The sequence below is a fragment of the Cryptomeria japonica genome, chromosome 2 (assembly GCF_030272615.1).
Source record: "Cryptomeria japonica chromosome 2, Sugi_1.0, whole genome shotgun sequence".
In the NCBI taxonomy this organism is placed as follows: Eukaryota; Viridiplantae; Streptophyta; class Pinopsida; order Cupressales; family Cupressaceae; genus Cryptomeria; species Cryptomeria japonica.
The window spans coordinates 139150797-139171679 of NC_081406.1; the positions used below are offsets into that span (position 1 = coordinate 139150797).

At 35.2% G+C, this 20883-nt stretch overlaps 1 protein-coding gene across 1 annotated transcript; it reads left to right on the forward strand.

Moving 5' to 3' along the window:
- The first annotated feature begins 921 nt into the window (after nt 1-921).
- On the forward strand, nt 922-10557 carry LOC131073226 (uncharacterized). Its single transcript, XM_058009612.2, has 2 exons — nt 922-1591; nt 9577-10557. The coding sequence occupies exons 1-2, from the start codon at nt 1496-1498 to the stop codon at nt 10309-10311; spliced, it is 831 nt and encodes a 276-aa protein (XP_057865595.2). The 5' UTR covers nt 922-1495; the 3' UTR covers nt 10312-10557.
- Nucleotides 10558-20883: the final 10326 nt, after the last annotated feature.

The following is a 20883-nucleotide window of genomic DNA, read 5'->3' on the forward strand; positions in this document are numbered from 1 at the left end:
TGAATAAATTTTTACCTCTCTTTTAGTTTAAATCATAAACTAATTGACATATTGTTATGGTGTTGTTGTTCTTGAATGTTTAAAGGGAATGAAGTCTCCTTTTGTGATCTCATTGATTCATAATTTGATGAATTTCTTTGCTAAATGAAGGAACTTTTGGTGGAAAGCCTTAAACAGCCTAACACTTTAATTTACTAGATGTTCCATGCTATCAAACCACATGAATTGAATTTATTCGTTGATATCTTTCTAATCCATTATATAATATCTTTAATCATATCATTCTAATCAACTTCTTTTCTCCATCCTCCAGAGTTAGCTTCTTTTGAAGAATCCTTGAATGGGGTATAGTTATGCTGGTTTTTTTTGTATTGGTCACTCCTTATATAATGTTGTCCATAGTAATGTTCCCCATGTTTTAGGCCTCTTAGTGGTTAATGTATTGTTCTCACGGGATTTTGATACTAGTGTTTGGATTTCTTAGTAGTTGAGGGTTGCCACATATACCCTCATTTTGGATTTTAATATCTTATATATGTAATTAATAATATTTTATATAATATATATAATATGTCAGATTTTAACCTTTTGCAAATAAAAGATATATAAATATAATTATATTTTATCTTTAATATGCTATCCACATCTCCCTTGAACCTCCTATAAGTGCAAGTTTTTAGTTTTTGATTGATTCTTTTCTTGAAAGAAAGGTCATACGATCAAATTCCATAAAGAGTAAGATCTGTACACCTAATTAACTCCCCCAAAGAATACAATATAGATATAGTGAACTATAAAAGAGTCATTTTATTCAGGGCAAGAATTCATTTCCATCATGTCCGCGTATAAATTAAAATGAAGTTTGACCCGACCTGCTGAAGTTAAAAGCTTGCGAAAGCAATTACAGTTTTGATCTTTACTCGTAATATTTTTCTTTTTCTCTTGTTTCAACTCTTTCAGTACGCGGGCTACACACGCAAGTGACGCGCATTTAAATTTGAGTAATGAACTCTAAATATGAAAAAACCAATACCTAGATTCCAGGGTCTTTGAAAATTCCATTATACGTCCTTTTAAACATCACCTCATGGTGGGCTCGTTAGTCGAATGTTGAGGGGAGCTATCACATTCTGGGCCAATTTCTCCACTGGTATTCATCTTAATCTCCATAAACGAACTTTACTCGATAATGTATTGAGGACAGCTCACGAGTTAACGATTCATGGCATGAAAGACAAGTGAGTCGATGCTTCCTCCTAACTACCCATAAATCTATCAGCTTATTATGAAGTCGATATAAAGGAGTAGCTGAAGATAGTTTAATCATTTCAATGCAAATGATAGTTTAGTTTTCTTATGTTGGAGGAGTTCAAAACATTAAGTAATTGGAGTTGGGTAGGGAGGCATTTGTGATTTACAGTGGTATTTTGTAGTGGGTTGTGAAGTGGGAGTGTTAACAGCCATCTTCTTTGGGGGATTTGAGAACTTTATACTAATGACGGGCATACCAGTAACAGTTTCTCTTGTTGCAATAATGGTTCTCCTTCACCTCTTTCCACAGTTTGTTGTTGATTCCTGCACAGAGACTAAGGTAAATTTCCTTCCTTTGGTTTGCATTCTTTATTAAATTGTAAGGGGCTTTCATCCTGTGTTACTTTTTGTTTAGTGATTTTTTGTCTGCGTTGAGATGAATAGCATTTCCTAGCAAATATGTTTTCCCCATTTTTACACACATATTGTGTTTCTAATTTGCTCCATCGCTGTCTTGGGTTCAATTCCTTATGCTTCCCTGTTCCACAATCATGGCTTTCAAGTTTTCAACACCCATTTTTTTCATAATTTCATTCTGTTTTGTTCAAAGTTCCTAGTGCTCATATATGTTCTCTATTAATAAGATATAAAACGATTTACTCTTTAAGAGACATAAGATTTCTGCAGTCTATAATGACATAAAAATTGTGTTGTGCTTCTAGATATAATTGCTTAATGTTTATTTGCATCAACGTTTCGGATCACACTCCATGATCCATCATCAGGATGAGAGAGCGAGGCCTGCAATTTTCTTTTGTAGTCCTTAGGAGATCGAATTGCTTGGCTTTGAAACAAAGTTCCCTCCCCTGAAGAGTATCAATTAGAGACATAAGATTTCTGCAGTCCATAATGACATAAAAACTGTGTTGAGCTTCTACGTAATGTTTATTTGTATCAACATTTTGGATTACACTCCATGATCCATCATCAGGATTAGAGAGCGAGGTCTGCAATTTTCTTTGGCAGTTTGATCCTTAGCAGATCGAATTGCTTGGCTTTGAAACAAGTTCCCTCCCATGAAGGGTATCAATTAGAGACATAAGATTTCTGCAGTCCATAATGACATAAAAATTGTGTTGTGCTTCTACATAACGTTTATTTGCATCAATATTTCGGATCACACTCCATGATCCATCATCAGGATGACAGAGCACAGTTCGATCCTTAGCAGCTCGAATCGCTTGTCTTTGAAACAATGTTCCCTCCCATGAAGGGTATCAATTAGAGACATAAGATTTCTGCAGTCCATAATGACATAAAAATTGTATTATGTTTCTGGATATAACTGCATAACGTTTATTTGCATCAACATTTCGGATCACACTCCATGATCCATCATCAGGATGAGTGAGCAAGGTCTGGATTTACTCTTTGTTTTCTACATATCTTTGTATTTTGATTAAAAAAAATTAAGTATTAAATAGTTTTTTAAAGTAAAGAATATATCAAGAAAACGCTTTTGAGTAGGAATCGAAATCCTTGCCACTCCTGGGAAAGCAGACACAAAGCTAAATACTGTTTATTCCAGGTCACAAAAATGGGTTTATAGTAAATAGAAACATGCTATTTTCAGGGATGGGGTTGCGAGTAGGGACCTTTATCAATTATACAAAAGCACAATGATGCAGATAGTTCTCTATCTCTATCTGCAACTTGCTAAACTCATTTCAGATATAAAAAACAATCGCAGCAGATTGAAAAGAATAAGGCAGAAAGAATTACGCAACTCTCAATAAATATCCATTGAATAACAGAGCAATTTCACATCTGATTTATAATATGACAGCATAGTTTTATATATCTATCCCAACTATCCATCTAATAAACATGCATTTCTGAAAATACCCAGCGGCAGGGTTCCCTGCAGGCTGCAGCCAATATGCAGCGAATGCCTGTTCCTTCCTATGAAAAAGGGTATCTATTTGAAAGATGCTGTTACCAACTTTTGAGTGGAGATAGTCCATTTGCATCAAGTAATCGCCCCCCTAAATCAGGGTAACCATTGGCATATGTGGTGGCGCGGGTCACCAAGTGCCAAAAGGTTTTCTAACTAAAGCAATTAACCCACGAACTCCCATGATCCCATCCTCTGCTTACAAGCTATCTCCAACAAACTACAAATGAAAGACTCCACCTTTGGTATGGAAACGCTACGTATTATTATTGCCATCAAGAAATTGAACAGCCAGGATATAACTGTTTATTACAGTTGGAAATAAAGGATGCATTCATTGTAATCACCAGTCTTCTGTTGAAAAACTTGAAACCACTAGTAAATGCTGCTGACTATTCAGTTACCCCCTATTCGTAGAATGATTTACATCATTCTCCTCTTCTTTCAAAACTTTGAACCTTCTAGTTCAAAGCTAACTTACTTAAAACAAACCTTAAGAAATCTGAAACTCCAAGAAATTTGAGAATTCAATTATTATTATTTTTCTTTGATGTAGGATTGCTTTTACCTGAAGATTTTTGCATCAAACATCTAGGTAAGAGTTCGGGCTAGATGGTAGAACCATCCTTTTAACCTATGGTAGAACCATCCTTTTGAGTTAAAGAATAAGGCCATAGCTTATTCTTGCACCGGATTAGATATCTCTGCAAGTTTTCACATCTTTTCTTCCTCTACTTCCAACTTCTTATTGAACCATAAATTGCGCTCCTTTGTGAATTTGTCCTCTTTCTCTTTTTCCAGCTTCTTGTGGCCTTTGATCCACTTCTTGTGGTTCTTCTCCACCAAAAGTCATCATGGTTCTTCTTGTGGCTTGGCCAATCTTTTATTGCACTTGCACACAAACCATTAGAAACAAAAATCAAGTTAAGGTAATAAAAATCTCTCACAAGTGCGTTCAAACAAAAAACAAGTTAAGGTAATAAAAATCTCTCACAAGTGCGTTCTCCTTTGTAAGACCAATTTTTATGGCTGTACTTTTTCTCTCAATCATTCTCAATTCTTCTCCAAGAAAGAGATGATCTTCTTCTCTCTTTTCATCAATTATAGGATTTTCAGAACATCTGCTCCTTGTTGGTTGTGATCTCTAAAACTAATAGTACCATCTCTAATGTGGATTGCTTCCACCAGAACACCTTGGGTCTCCTCTTGTGATAGGCTGCATTGTTTTTCATTGCAGTCTTCAAACTTTTATCCTCTCACAAGAACGCAACATCTTTGTCCCTCTCATCCTCTTTATCTTAATTCCATTCATTTAACTCCTCTTTCTCAAAATCTTTCCAAACCACTTTTATAAGGATCTTCCATTCGCTAATAATCCTACTAACTAATCAAGGGATTTGATCTTTCTCTATTTTTAATAGTTCATTCCTTGTATAATCTTAAGACTCTGCTTCCCTTTGTGAAAAAAGCTCTTGCTTATAGGTGAGTATTTGCATTCTCACAACCCTTTAAGGCCTTTGCTACAATTTTTCATTTTCTTTACTTTCCTTTTATTGCATGTCTCGTACTATTCCAACATTGATCATAACTTCTCCAACTCAAACTCTAATTCTTACAACTCCTTTTATTGGTCCTTTGTTTCTGCCTCTGCTTTTGTGTTATTTTTTCTTCCAATTTAGTTATCCTCTTTCTTGCATTATAACACAGCTCTATCTTTATATCTATAGTCATAACCACAACTGCCGTCTGAAAAATTTAACACTCTTCTCATTAATCCTCTACTCCCAGCATCTTACGATGCTTTGGTACCAAACTAATGACCTCTCTATTTCTAATCTACAACTTGCTCACTTCAAATAAAAACAAATGCAGCAGACTGAAAATAATAAAGTAGAATGACATATAACTTTCAACAAATATCCATTGAATAACAAAGCAATTACAGAAGATCTGATTTATAATATGACAGCATAGTTTTATATATCCTATCGTAACTTTCCATCTAATAAATATGCATTGCTTAAAATACCCAGTGGTGGAGAGTTCCCTGCAGACTGCAGGCAATATGCATCAATGTCTGTTCCTTCTTAGAAAAAATGCCTCTATTTGAAAGGTGCTGTTGCCAACCATATCTTGTGAGTGGGGATCCAATCCATTAGTATAAAGTAACCACCCCTCTAAATCAGGGTAACATCTGGTATAAGTGGTGGGGTGGCTGTTACTTAGTGGTAAAAGGTTTTGTAATTGAAGCAATTAGCCTACGAACTCCCACAATCCCATCCTCTGCATCAAAACCATCTGTAACAAGCTGCAAATGAAAGAATCCTTCTCTAGCATGTAAACGCCACGTATTAAATTTCCATCAAAAATTTGAACAGCCAGGGTATAACTGTTGTTGACAGTTATAAAGAGACACCGCCATTCATTGTAACCAGCAGTCTTCTGTTGAGAACTTGAAACCATTAGTAATTGCTGCTAACTGTTCAGCTACCCCCTATTTGTAGAATGGTTTACATCACACAATGTCTTCTAATCTGGTGAGTATTTATTCAGATTCACAAAATGGTTTTCATAGGACATAGGGCTTAAGAAGTATAGAACATTAATAATCTTACCGTTCCCAATAGAAATACATGAGTTTTAAGTATTACATTTGTTCATTCGAAGCATCAGTCTATGTGTACATAATGTTCTTCCACGGTTCAATTTAGAACTGGATTATTGACCTGAGTTTGAAAATCAATGGAGATTTTATTGGTAACATTAGAAATTATAACACACACTAATTTTGCCAAATTTTTGGTATGGCCGCTAAATTATAAAAAAAGAATATTTTATGTTGAACTTGCAATGAGAATCCGGTGTTTCAGCATCTATTTCCTTAAAAGTTAACTTTTTCCTTTTTTATGTATAAAATGCAACAGGCTGTCAAATTTCAAGGAAAAGATGGACGCCCCCTTTTAAGTCTCCAAGTCTCGGGGATGTGGAACCCTGATTTTTAATCAAAGTGTAAAAGCTGAATAGAACTTCAGAAAATTTAGAGAGTGTGTGGGACTTTTTCAAGAGCTGAAATTAAGTTTACCAAGTTAATCACAATATGTTCAGCAAATGTTGTATTCTCTAGAGTTATCTTTCCTTACTTGGTTGCTATTTTGACCTATATTAATCAAAATTTCTCAATAATCAAACAAATGCTTGTTGTCTTAACTATTTTTCTCTTGTTAGAAAGCAAATTTTGGTTTTAATATTTCAGAAGACTTACATATACCTTTCTTTAACAAAAGCTTCTGTGCTAGGAGGGGATTTAGTAGTATTGGATAAGTGTTTCATACTTTTCATTTTTAACTAATTAAAAGAGAGGTAAAAATTTATTCAATCTTAAAAGGAGATACAAAGCAAGAAGGGTCAACTGTCCAACAGAGAAAGAGCATTACACAAGCCTGTCATTTCCAATAAGTGATCTAACATATGAGACAATTCCAGACATAATTGTCCCCTATCTACAATATTCCACTTTTGCATTTGATCAGAGGTCCATTTGGCCATATAATCCACAACTCCAGTCCACTCCCAAGGAATGTGACTAGAAGTAACAGATTCCAAGTAACCACACAACCGAAGAATCTGTCTAATAACCAAAGCTAAGTGCCAACTAACATCATCTAGATTCTGTCCGTTCAGCAAAGTCACCACCACTTGAGAATCAGATTCACAAATAATCCTTTTCTAACCAGGAACACAACTATGCTCCACAACATACAAAATGGCAAGAGTTTCCATGAAATTATTTGTATGAAGACCTTATAAACAGAAAAAATAAATTGAACATCACCTGAGCTATCATGCCCAACGCCACCAACACCAACATGACTAGGATTCCCTTGTGATGAACCATCAATGTTAATTTTCAAAACTCCTTGAGGATGAGGGGACCAACGACCCTCCCGATTTATCTTCCGCAAAGGATGTTTGCATCTATTTCGCATGACCTGTCTAGGACCCATCAGAACACCTCCCTGAAGAGGAAAATTGAGACTATTGCAAATATCAACATTTCTAGGATCCACACCTCTAGCTAAATCACATTTAGCCGAGACAGTCTCATGAAGAGAATGAATAATTTTCCACCACAAATATTGAACAATCATCCTTGCATCATGAAAAATGTGCTTGTTTATATCTGCACATGCTTAAGAGTGAAAGAAGAGAGCTTTATTGCTGTATTGGAGAACTGTTGAGCTTTTGCCTCAGTGAAAAAAATTACTGTGCTGGGTTTTGGCCTAAAATATTTTCCCAAGAAAAAATATACTATGTATTGTCTTTATTTTGTATTTGATCTATTATTGTTTCAAATTGTATGCATACAACTTCTTTTATATGGGCTTCACAGGCTTCTTTTTATCTACAAATAAGTCTTATATTCATTTTGGAGGGTTCTTAGCAATCAAAGATACAGATAGCCAGACATGGAAAAATCAGGAAGGATTAGATTATTACATCTGTATGATTTTGAGTCTGTAGAATTGTTGAATGTTTTGACTTGGGTTGACTTCTACATGATGGAGAGATGTTTTGCAGAGCAATGTTTACCTAAATTTTGTTAAAAGTAGGGAGCATAATAAACATTCGTTATGCTATATGCCCAATTTGTTGCTTTTGTATATTCAAGATATGAAATACAATATATTGTTGTTTTCTTTAAATAAATTGTAGCTTGCATGGAAAAACCATAGTCCATTGCTTTTTGTCATAGTTACATTGCCAGTTGTATGTTTTGCATGGACGATTTTTCTTTAAATTTTGAGGATGTAGAGCAGTCAAATAGTATATTCACAGGGTAATAATCTAATCAATAGAGTGAATGAAAAGGGAAAACAAGAAGTGAGGAAGCATGATAATGAATCCAATAGAGAGATCTGAAACATTGGATGCTAATTTTCATATGCAGTTGCTTCCAGAAGCCACTAACATCGTGGAACATTGCAAATAGCTTAATTAGACAACCTAAAAACTAGAAGGATGAGAATAACAAGGCAAATGTTTGCAATGCTTGATGAGGGGAAGAGAATCTTATGGGTGGGAACCAATAGTTGGATTAAAAAAACACCATGAACAGACCACATATTCTCTTGAATAGGGATTGAACTTGTTCTTCAGATCGAGGAATTTTGGAAGCAAGAGGTGATCGCTACATTGGAGTTTCAATCAATTTTTATAGGACCATGTGTACTGACTACCTTGTGGTGATCTATTTGATCTATTTGCAATATGAAAATCCATAGAACTTTTGTTTCATTTTTACTATCAATCATAGTTACAAGAATTGTTACGACTTGTTTGAACTTGGGTATTCTCGAGTCAAGCCAACCAAACCAAGGCCTATTATATCATGAGCTCAGACTTGTCAAGTCTTCTAGATTCGTTAGACTTGGTGAGTCCGAAAAAGTAGACTTATGAGGATGGTTAAAAGGATAAAATTATGAAAATTGGTATGTGTCATGAAGGTCCGTGTGGTTTTAGTTTGGACTTTGGGCTTGGTTATAGGGACTCCATTTCTTGACCTTGTCTTGTATCACGGTAGGAAGTGCACTCAAGGCACCGTCCCTTGACCCCATTGGGGGCATTGGCCTTTGACCTCGGTCCGAGTACTATTCCCAAACCCCTGCTCTAATTTTAAAAAACAAAAAACAATGAAAATCATTTTGAGCCATGCTGAATGTAAGAACAACATTTTTTTCACTCTTTTAACTTTTTTCCAATTAATTTCTAATAATTAAATTCCATTTGTACCTAAAATTTGCTAAGTCAAGTTCTATCCTAATTCCTAAGCAATGCTCCTAAGGCTGTAGCAGCATTCTCAAACTTGTTTGAGATACAAGCACATGACTGACGTAGAGCTAGCAATGTTGGACTGAAGGATACAAGCTCCTTCCTACCATAGTTCATGATTTCATATTGTGATTTCCTACCATAGTTCATGATTTCATATTGTGATTTTCGTTTGTGATACCATGGACATCATAATCTACAAGTTTTGTACACCTAAAACACTTGATAATATTTATATGTTAAAAAATGTTGTTTCTTTTAGTTAAAAGTTACTTTTAGATTCATATGATCGATGTATACTTGTGTATGTGATCAAAGTAGCTTTTATTTGATTAGTTTATTGGGTCTTTAAAGTTTATTTATCTAAGAGTGCATGATATTAAGTTGTAAATCCTTAAAAATCTATATATTTCATGATTTTTTCAATTTGCTGAAACTTAACCAAGTCTGAGTCCAGATCAAAACCAGCTTGCTGAGTCTGAGCCGAGTACTGACATTAAGTTATGGCTAATAGCATCAGTATTTGGAATTTTGGATTGCAGGATTTTGATCCAAAACAATGGTTCCTCTCCATATTTCATTATGCGAGCAAGGAGCAATTTGCATACCAATTTTTTTCTCTCCTATGCAAGGGTACACTGTTGGAGAGGTCCGTAGGAAGCAAAAGGTTTGCGTCAGGCCTCCTTACTTTATTTCTTATCAATGAGGGAATGAAAGTCATGGCAGTGAAAGGTTGGCAACTATGGGGTGCAGCAATCATATATTCTTCAATCTGCCATGGTCAATCGTGGAAAATTCTTTTTGGCATGTATGGATTTATTCTATGTGCTTACCAAAACTGGAAAGCATTGGTTATAGCGGCAACTTTTGCAGCAGAGCTGACATTCGTATATTTCTTTTACCCTGTGATACCTATGTCTAGTCCTGTTTGTGGCACCCTTGAAGGTTTGTTATGCTCTTATGCACCTCAGTTAGCCATTTATTGTTGGAAAATGGCTCATAACTGTGTGACACATCCTTTGCCAATGATGCATGAGAACCTTGACCCAAGAGTTTGGAATTGTCAATCCTGCAATTCTGAAAATGGAGTGTATCTAGCTGCTTGTGAGAGATGTGAGGCACCTCGTGGGCATATTGCTTATTCAAATTCTGTTGTAGATGATCAACAAAACAGGGTGACCTTTGACATAACGGAGCGGGTTTGGATTTGCAGGTGTTGCTCATCTCAGAATGGAGTGTATGTTCCTGTTTGTGAAACTTGTTGGACAACACGCTGATGCACCACTGAATATGGAATTAAATCTGATGTTAGTATTGTTTGAAACTGCCCTGTTTTTGTGAGAAAGAGGAAATAAATGTTGTCTACTAGCTCTTTTAGATCTTAGAGAGTTAAATTAGAAATCTTTTTCGTTGCTGATGCCTTTTGGCGTTATATAGGAATGCATTTGGTTAGATTGAAGGTTAGAGCATTATGTAAATTCTTATTACAGAAATAAAGGATATTTTGTGTGTTTTCTGTTTTATTTTAAATGATTTTCTGTTTTCCGTTTTATTATCTGCTGTATGTGTTTACATAGTTTTAATACTTTGGTTCCAGTTTCTAGTTTGAATATGAATTATAGGATCAGGAAATCCAGATCTGAGTTTCAATCTGCAGGAACAGAGGTTCGTCTGCTTTAGACGCCCACTCTCTAAGTAGAACAGAATGTTAAAAATCTGTAAGCAGAATAGAATGCAAAAAATCATGTTCTGTTCATCCTAGCTCTTTCCATATCAAAGGTTGTCAATTTCTTTGAACATGGAAAGGTTTTCAGTTTCAACTTTAAAGTTTACATACAGATTCCATGATTCAGATTTGCTAGAGAGTACCGCATTAGTGAGTGCCTACAAAGGCAGTAATTTTGGTTTTCTTCTTCAGATTAATAGACAAAGTGGAACAGACTGTGACCCCTACTTTCATGTTTGTTCATTGGAATCAAAGTCTATAATTTTGAGACTTATATTGGAAATTGTTGTATTATACATAAGAGATAGGGTTTCATGATTGATAGGTGACAAAATTTCAATAAGAATTCCTATAAAAAATTGTCACAGTTTTGGCCTTTATTTGTATGCATATGAAGTTTATTGTTGGAGGGTTTATAGAGAAAGTAACAGTGAGGAAATAGGAAGGTAGATGTAGAAGTTTCTGTTATTCAAGAATACGTGTAGAGCTAAAAATGGTGAAGGATGAAAGGTATTTAGAAGAGGAAGAATTGCAGTGATGTGATAGCAACATTTATAATGAATCACAACTGTTTAATGCGGATGACTGATGCAGGAGCATCCAGACAAACTAGCAATCTGTATTGCAAAAAGTCTGGTTTGTTTTAATAATTGAGCATATTGTGTAATTTGTAACTTGGTCCTGTCAATTGCTCCAAAATTCACTCTGTTGCAGTCCCTTAATTTATGCCGGAATCAATATAATTTCGAAAAACAAACAACTGACAGATAAATCTCTTTAGGTGTAGACACTTTCTCTGAAGTCAGAGATTCAACACTCATGTTTCTATCAAATTCAATAAATTGAGGTATAAAAAAATATATAGGTGGCTGCATCAGAGCTGCATCTGATAGCGCTCTACTAACGCTGACTCATAATTACAATCATGATTATAATCACTTCAACTGTTTAAATCTGGGCTAGAGCGAGAGAGGTCCAGAGGTTGGGAGCTCCAGTCTTTTTGAATGTTTTTCAAAATTGATAAAAGAATGGGGATACGGAGTTAAGAAAGCTCTTAAGAGAAAATGAGGATATATTTGATCTAGTTCTTTTATCTTATTTTATAAAAGAATTCATTTTATAATTGAGAACAACAATTTATTTGTTGTAAGATTTTATTTGTCTAAATTTAGACTAACTATTTGACAAATTGTCTCAATGGAAGAAAATTGTTTAAAGTTGTGCACATTTCTTATTTTATGGATTAGTTTATATGCACTTCGATCTTTATGGATTGCACTCCAAGCTCTATGGAATGAATCTGCACCTTACAAGTTTCGAAATTTGCTCAACAAATAGTGAATGCCTAATGAAAGATCTAAATTGCTTATAGTCTTTGATTGTTGGGTTGATTTATCTATGTCTATTTTGATAAATCTATGCTTGGAGAACATCAAAGTATCATATTTGATCATGGTAAATGTATTTTGTTTCATTTAAGTTTGTTGATGTGTTTTTGCATGAGAGAAAATTACTTGACTTGTATGTTTTACATCATTACATTGAATGTGGTTTCCTACTTCAATGAATTTTTTTTCATTAGCTTGATCACCAATTCTTGATTAGAGTGTGGCTGTATCCTAAGGATAGCTTCAGAAGAATGAAGTGTAGAAATATTATCCATTGAAGTGTAGAAATATTATCCATTGGTAAAAGGTGGAAGGAGAGCAACATCTTCTAGCACGTGTTTGATTGGTGAAAGGGAGGATCTAGACTACATGAATTAATCTAAATCAATCTTTTCCTATCAAACATTGGAACACAAAATCAACCAAGGGGTTGTGCTTGATTACTATCCTCAAGGAAGAGCCAAGCTGGTTGGTGGGTTTGGTTCCTTTATTGTAATTACAAGGATTGATGGATGATGCAAAGAACTAGGCTAACAATGATAAAATTAAGCGAACTAACTAAATACAAATGCTTTAGAATGGATAGACAAAAATGGAAAGAAAAACTAGAAAGATGACATAGAGAGGAACTTGGCACAAAATATTAGGGCACATTGGCAAGGACACTAATGCATCATTTTGAAGTTCGAAAGATATAAAAAATTAGGGCTGCCTATCGATACAAACTCAACACAGTCTATATACTTGTGACATGAAAGAATAGGTAATCAATATTCAAATATACCTGAATAATTAGGATAACCTAATCTATGTATGATAAATTAGGAAAGGAAAGAGATAGGGTTTTAGAAGACTCCAAAAGGCTCAAGATGTCAAATCTTCCTCCCACCATAGCAATCTAGACACTTGGAAAATGAAAAGGGAAAACAATTGTGCTGCATAAGGGCTTGCCTTGATCAAACTCCATGTTTGATATTCCCACCTCCACAAGAAAAATGATGATGATGATAAAGAGTGCATTCTCATGATGAGAAGAGGCAAAGTAAACGGTAATAATGATGAACAATTACAAAAATCTTAGCACATAAATGCAGAGTCCTTGTTGGATCTAGGTTAACACACCAATCACATGTAAGGAGAAGCAAGGTGCTTCCTTGAGATCTTGCAAGTTTTAGTGCATACCATAATAACAACAATAATGAACAATAAGCATCAAACAATAATTCAACAAAGCTTTAGTGTAATAGAAGAATTTATAAATTTGTAGATTGTAAATTGTAAATTGCAAAACTTCTTGTGTGCTTGTATTATATCTTGTCCTTTTTTTCTATAGATTTTCCATTTTTATCTCATGTGAATTAGGGAGAAGGTTGCTTATATATGAAACTAAGAATATCTTCAAGTAAATCATTAAGGTGCATCCAATAAGCAAGGCCATGCCCTTTAATGCCATGTGGACGATATTTGAATTCCAATCCTTTAGCATGTACGGTTGAGATGCTAGCACTCTGCACTAGTGTTTAGACATAATTTGCTTTGAAAGGGCCCAATAACCAAAATTTCCAAAAAAGATGATGAAACAAGCACATTTAAACATAATCAAACACACACACTAAATCGAGTGTCAAAGCTAGCATTAAATTGTAAGCGATGATAATTTACAATGTTACATCTAGCCCCCACTTTAGCGAGAGTATGAACTTACATTCATACGAACAATATAGTATGGAGAAGACAAAGTCCTTTCATCAATACATTGAAGAGAGGATGACATAAAGTTGAGAAATGTGATAGCCCCCAGGATTAGGATCCTACCAATGTTAGGATAAAAGTGCTAAATGCATAAGATATGTGGCAAGAAGGAACATACATACATATGTATCTATAAGCTATCAAACACAAGGATGCGACCACATACTATATGCTAAAACAACTATAATTAGAAAAATAATATGGTCAACATCCAAACATACATGAAGCATATACAATAAACAAAAGCATACAATAGCCTCTTAAACTAGTAAGATCCAAAAATTATTACTAGGATCCATACCAAAAACAACATTCACAAGTCACATGCTAGCAAAATCTATTGTTTAGTAGGTGACTCATGAACAAGTGAAATCATTAGAAGCTAGTAAGATTCACATATTTACTAGGTGAGTTTCACAAGTATCAAATAAAAACAACACATGCCAGCTATATCTATAGATTTAGGAGGTGCGTTGCAAGTCAACAATATAAAAAATTATGGGCCAAGAAAAATATATTGTTTGTTGGGCACCTTTGATAAAATGTTGTAAGGATGATCAAAAAGTATTGCGACAAAGCAAAAAAATTGTGGTGTGCGAATGAAGTTAATCACACAATAGACTGCTTGCCCTCACTTTAAAGTAATTGTTAATTCCAATAGGGAGAAATTATCGTGATACATGCAAAACAAACACAATGTGACAATAGATTTCCCCCATGATGAGCAAACCAAGGTGATGCCACAAGAAACATCATACAATAGCACATAAGGGATCCAAAGACCTAGGGTCAGTGTGAATATGTGATAAATGATGTAAACATAATTCCCTAGATATTGTGGAACTACAAGTACAAAGGAAGAAGAGGACATGAAAAAAAATTAGAATTTTGGGTCAACATGGAAGAGACCTAAATGTCTAGATGCCTTGCATCATCCTCAAAAGGCATACAAAATTGCATTTATGATAAATGGAAGAACGAAGATACATAAAGAGGAACGTCACAATAGATTCGTTCGCGTTGTATCCTTGCACTAATAAGAGCATCAAGGGTCATCCAATGGGAACTAATAAACAAAATACACACCAAGAAACACATTACAGAAATAATTGTACATGTAAGCATAACACAAATGACAAATGGTACCGTGCTTGCGAGTCGGTCTATAGAAAATAGTCTAAATCCCAATCTTTCTCATCATAAAGAGATGGCGAGCAAGATGTTAGAGGGACTAAAACAAGATTAGTACATGGAGAGGGGTATGGTTTGATACATGATGGATTATTTACTAGAGAAGGATCATCATGCACTCCCCCAAAAGCCGAGTCCATTAATTATGTGAAAATCAAGGTCAATATTGAATTGTTTTCCAATGGTTCAAGCATGTCACCTAAATAATTGTCTGAATACACCACAATGGTGATATGAATGTGCTCATAGCATGGTCACAACCATTATCAATCACAAAAGAAGAAATCTTTAAGAGGAGGAATAGAAGAATCCCATGGATAGGATGATGATGAAGGCAACACGTGCTTAATTTTTTGGATTGGTTGGGAAGAGTAGAGCTCATGCTTACACTTGGACAACATGGTGAAGAATAATGGGGTTTTGGGGATGACAAAGATGGTTAAGGGAATGAAATGAAGCCAATATCTGACCACATAGGAGAAGTATTATTAGGGAAGGGTTCACTCCTTGTATCAAGTTGGCTAGCCAAAGAACAACATTGTCTCTTGCATTCTTTCACATTTTGATTGTCTTGTATAATTTAGAGCATGTGTAGGAGAACTAGGGTGTTTCCCAAAGTTCATTCCTTTTCTTCCTTTATTCAAGGAATGGGAGAAAGAATAGAAGAAAATCGACAAAGGTTGATAAACAACAAGTAAAGTCTCCTTGCAACAGACTAATTTATTTTAGACTATGAAGAGACAAATTAAACAAAAGAAATCCTTGAAGTGTGTGGAGGTCTAGTCAATGTTAGGTGTTTTCCTTGTGGTCCTAGTTAGGATGGTAGAGTTGGAACCTCAACATAGATGATAGATGCTTAAGGTTTAGGAAGGACACTTAGCTTAGGCTATGGGCCACTCATAGCCAAAGAAGATTGAGGCGCCTCAAGAGCAACATCTAGAATGATAGACGAGGAGATATAGATAGACAACTAAGAACTTTGACTAGCTTTGATTTTTTATTAGAGAGAAGAAAATCATTGTGGGGCTAAATAGGCTCAACTAGTCAAGGCAAGAAGTAATCAAGTGAAATGTTCCACTAAGGCACAAGGGTCGAAACCCATTGTATTGTACAGTGTGCACCTATCCTTCAAATAAAAAATTTAGACACTTATGGATTACAAACAACACCATCCTCATCGAAGTGAGTCACAAGTGACTCAACTTCACGCGAAATTGGTACAAAGTTAGAATTATGGTAAAAGATACATCCATTATTTGTAGTTCAACCTAGACAAGAAGAGTCAAGGCACCAATAGTAGGGTGAGTGGAACCATCATGCATTCTAAGCGAGACTTCCAATTTATTGTACTTGACTTGGTACAAGTCACACATAGAGGAACTCCTCCATAACGACATTCACTAGACACATAAGATCAATGATCACTCCTCATATGGGTTTGTCATTACTTTTGGTAGTATGTAAAGAGGACCATTATAGGTGCATGAGTAGATGCATCAATGTGGGTGAAGGTAATATCTAGTTCAAATTTAGCCTGTTCTTGATGAGGGTGTGCATCTAACATAGAAACGATGTCGTCTAATGATTTGTTTTGATGATCGAAAGTTATGGAAAATGTACTGTATCAACATATAAGGTTAGCTAAATGGTGAGGTGCAGGTTAGTATTGTAGTGTCATGAATTGTACACCTTTAATTAGGGTGTCCAATTTCACACTCTCCTAACACTCATTTTAGTATTTCCCATTCCTCTGTGCATTATGGGAGCTTTATTGATTTAAATTAATATTTAATTCAATAGTAATGAGTCTTATTCTACTTTCATACATCAACACTATACTATTTGGTCCCTTAATTCTAGGTGTTCCCTTTATCTTTTATTATCCCGATTTATTATAAATCCTACCCCATTTCAAATCTCAAGACATGTTTTCTGCATCGAAACAATATATGTTTTTATACACATCTATTTTCGACATTAGAACCCTTTTATCTTGCATTCATAAAAGTTGGGCATGAAGGTATAATCAATTCAACCAATCATTTCCATTTCATTTTTTAATTCAACTCAAGGGTTAATTCCAAACCTAGAGTTTGACTTAGGCAAATCCCTATCAACAACACTGTTTCCTCTCTTTCTGTGTGTAGGTGATAGTTTCAAGAGCCATAATTACATAATCAGGTAGAGTAGACAAAGAGGATTAGATCTAGCTTTTGTAGGAGTGAAAAGCGGAGGACTGGGTTAGCCCAAGCGAACTAGTCCTGGGAGCCATTATCATAGCTTCTGGCATAGATTCTAGGTAGCATTCTGATTCCAAGAGCTTCCTTTTTGTCTACATCCAACAACTAGAGGACAGGGTCACCCCAAGCTCCTTGGTCCTATACTTTCGAGATAGGTTTTTAGGCATAGGTTCATCTATACTCTCTCACCTCAAATCCAACTCCGTGTCTAGATATTGCATTTGTAACTTGCTGTTTACGCTATTTTATGCTATTTTTCCATCGTTTGCCTTAGATCTAGCATTCAAAACATATTCTTTCAGTTGCATCTTCAACTCAATCAAAATGAATAGAATATAATTAGTATTCGACCCTCTTCCTAATATAATTGAGGTTGAATCTATTGAGTTCATTCTTCTTTTAATGTGATGTTTGTGAAATAGGTTATTTGCATAGCTAAACTTGTGAACCCTATTCCCAACCAAAATAGGTATGATTTGTAGGTTTTGATTTGGTGGTGCTACAATTTTTTTTTTATCATTTGCACCAACTACTTGAATAACATTAGAGTTCATGACATCCTACACTTTATGCTTAAGATGCTTACATCACTCAATATCATACCTAGGTGCTCAATGACATGGACAAAAGGCCTTTGAGTCAGAAGGAGGTAGCGGTTTGGTAGTATCAATAGGGAAAATAGGAGGATGCTAAATCAAGTTATTGTTAAGAAGCTACAACCTGATGGAATGAAGGTATTCAAAAAGTTGGGAGAATTGCCAAGTATTTTATCTATGTTGATAGGTGGCCCCAATAGAAGATGTTGTGGTTGCAACCTATGATTGATTGAATGTTGTTGGAATGAATTAATTTTAATGATCTTTTTTGTTTTTCTTTTTTAATGATTGATAATTTCGAGTAGTAGTCTCAAACTGACCAATGAGAGTTGACAGGGAAGAGACCTCATGCTAGTTAATCAACAGTTGGTAGTCACAAAGAGTTATGTAAAGATGTGTGAATGTGGAATATTACATGAACACTGTTTTATCTTGAATGTGTAGTTGGAGGTTTCCAATGAAAATCCGTTGTACATCTACATTCGAAAGATAATACTGGATTTGAGAGAAGATATCTTAGTAATGTTGGGCATTGCTGCTGCTAGGATATGTTGTTGTCATTGATGTCAACATATTCCTGTGATTTGTTACTCTAGCGATTGTAGATTGGTTTATTGGGATCATGGTTTGGTGTATGAAGTATTTATAGTGTCATTATATCTTTATGTATTGGTTTCAGTGATTCAAAAAGCTTAATTGATCATATCATATGATCCGGTTTGTAGTTTATTTTTCTAATCAGTGCTTGGCAGAGTTTGGTATTTCCTCTGATATATTCCGGTGTGATCAGATCTTGAGTTGAGCTCTTGGGAGATTGTTTGGGATGGTCTTGTGTATCTTCATTTCAGATAGTTCATGATTTGGTGACAATTGCTGTTGTTTGAGTGTTCTTGAAGTTCAGATGTTGATCGATGAAGATTTGATAAGTGGTGTTGGTGTAGCTATTGCTGGTGTTTCCTAATTGTGTCCTATTTGTTTTGATGATCTGCATTGATCATTGTGTGATTTTTTGGTGATTTTGCTGAACTGGTGATGTTCTTCATGTTATGCGGTATTCTTGGTGTTGTAGCGTGTTGTGGTTGATCTTGGGGAGATTTCCAACTGTGTTGTGTCTTTGGAGATTTAATTTAGGTCAATGTTATATCATGTATATCATTATATTAGTTTGATGGTCGATCTTTGTATCGTGTGGAGTAATTTTGTAATTAGGTGTTGAGAGTTTAGCCGACCTTGTTGTCAAGGTTGATGAATTGTATAAATAGGTGGTATAGTCATATAATTTAGGTGTCGATGTCGTGTCTACATTATCAGAGAGTGAAAAAGGGTGCGAACAAGCGAATACATCCTTCAACATTGAGATTGAACATAGATTGAACTGATGCAGAGCAGACATATGTTCTTAACCAAAACTATCATCTAGCATTAACACATGTTGTTATTGCAGTTCATTTGATTCTGGATTGTTATCTGAACATTTTGTAAGTCAGTGAGACTTCCTTGTAAGGTAGTAAACCTTTTCTGATGGTTGTAGCCTTCTGAGTTGTTGTATCTTGACTGTAAGCTCTAGGAAGTGTGGTCGAATGCTGGTGCATTCACCATTGTAATATATTCACATACTAGTGTAGAGTATCATCTTATTGTTGGTAGGTTCCCACCGTGGTTTTTCTCTTAACCATGTTTTCCACGGCAAAATCTTGATGTTGTGTGTTGTGCTATCTATTTACTTATCTTTGTTGTTGTTGTAGTTTATTAGATTTCTATTTGTGGTTATGTTTAATAATTCAGTGAGAAATGATTCACCCCCCACCTCTCAGTTTCCCTTCATTGTTGTTGCCAATACTTGGTATCATAGCTATATCTTCTAGAAGAAGCTTAGCCACTTGAGGTGATCTGGGATGGCAACTGGAAGTGGAAGTGTTATCTTTAAGAAGGAGAGTCCAAGATTTGATGGAAGTAACTATGCTATATGGAAGAATTGGATAGAGGTACACTTGAAATGTCTTGGAGAAGATTACTGGAAGATTACTAAGAATGCCTATTCTATTCCTTAGAATGGATTGGCTATTGTCGATGAGATCAAGGAAGCTGAAAATAACATTAGAGTGAAGGAAACATTGTTGAGTGTCCTGATTGATTCAGAGATGACTAATGTAATGGGACTTCAGGCTACACATGAGATCTAGGAGAAGCTTGAAACCTTGTATGAAGGAGATAAACAAGTCAAAGTTGCTAAGTTGCAGAGTTTAAAAGGGAAGTATGAGATGTTGAGGATGAGAGAAGATGAGAACATAAATTCCTTTATGGCTAAGGTGGATGAACTTGTCCTAGACCTATCAGATGTGCTGGTGGAACCCTTGAACAAGATGAAATTGTTGCTAAGATGCCGAGATCATTGCATCCCGCTTACAAACATAAGGTAGTTGCTATTGATGAGATCCCGAGTGTGACTACTATGACAAGATATATGATAGTTGGAAAGATTGCTGCATTTGAACTGAGCAAGTTTGGTGAATGATAAGGAAAGTCTGAGACAACATTTAGAGCATCTATATCCAGGAAGTAGAAGTATGATCCTGAAGAATGCAGAATATCCAAATATGAAAGAGAGAGAAGAAAGATGGAAGATAAAGAAAGAGAATTGGATGATCTTGAAGCATTGATTGCTTGGAGATTGCCTAAGGGAGTTGGTAAGTATGATGGAAAATTGCCTCTTAAATGTTTCTCTTTTAATAAGATAGGATATTTTGCTTCTAGATGCCTAGAGAGAATGGGTAAATATGATAGGCATGCTAAATTTGATAAGCATGATAGGAATGATATATATGAGAAGCACGATAAGTATGATATGCCTTACAAGTCTAATTGGAAGTATAAGAATTAGAAGAACTGTTATTATGCTATTGATGAAGGTGTTACAGATGAAGAATCAAAAGGAGATGAAGTTGTCTTTATTTCT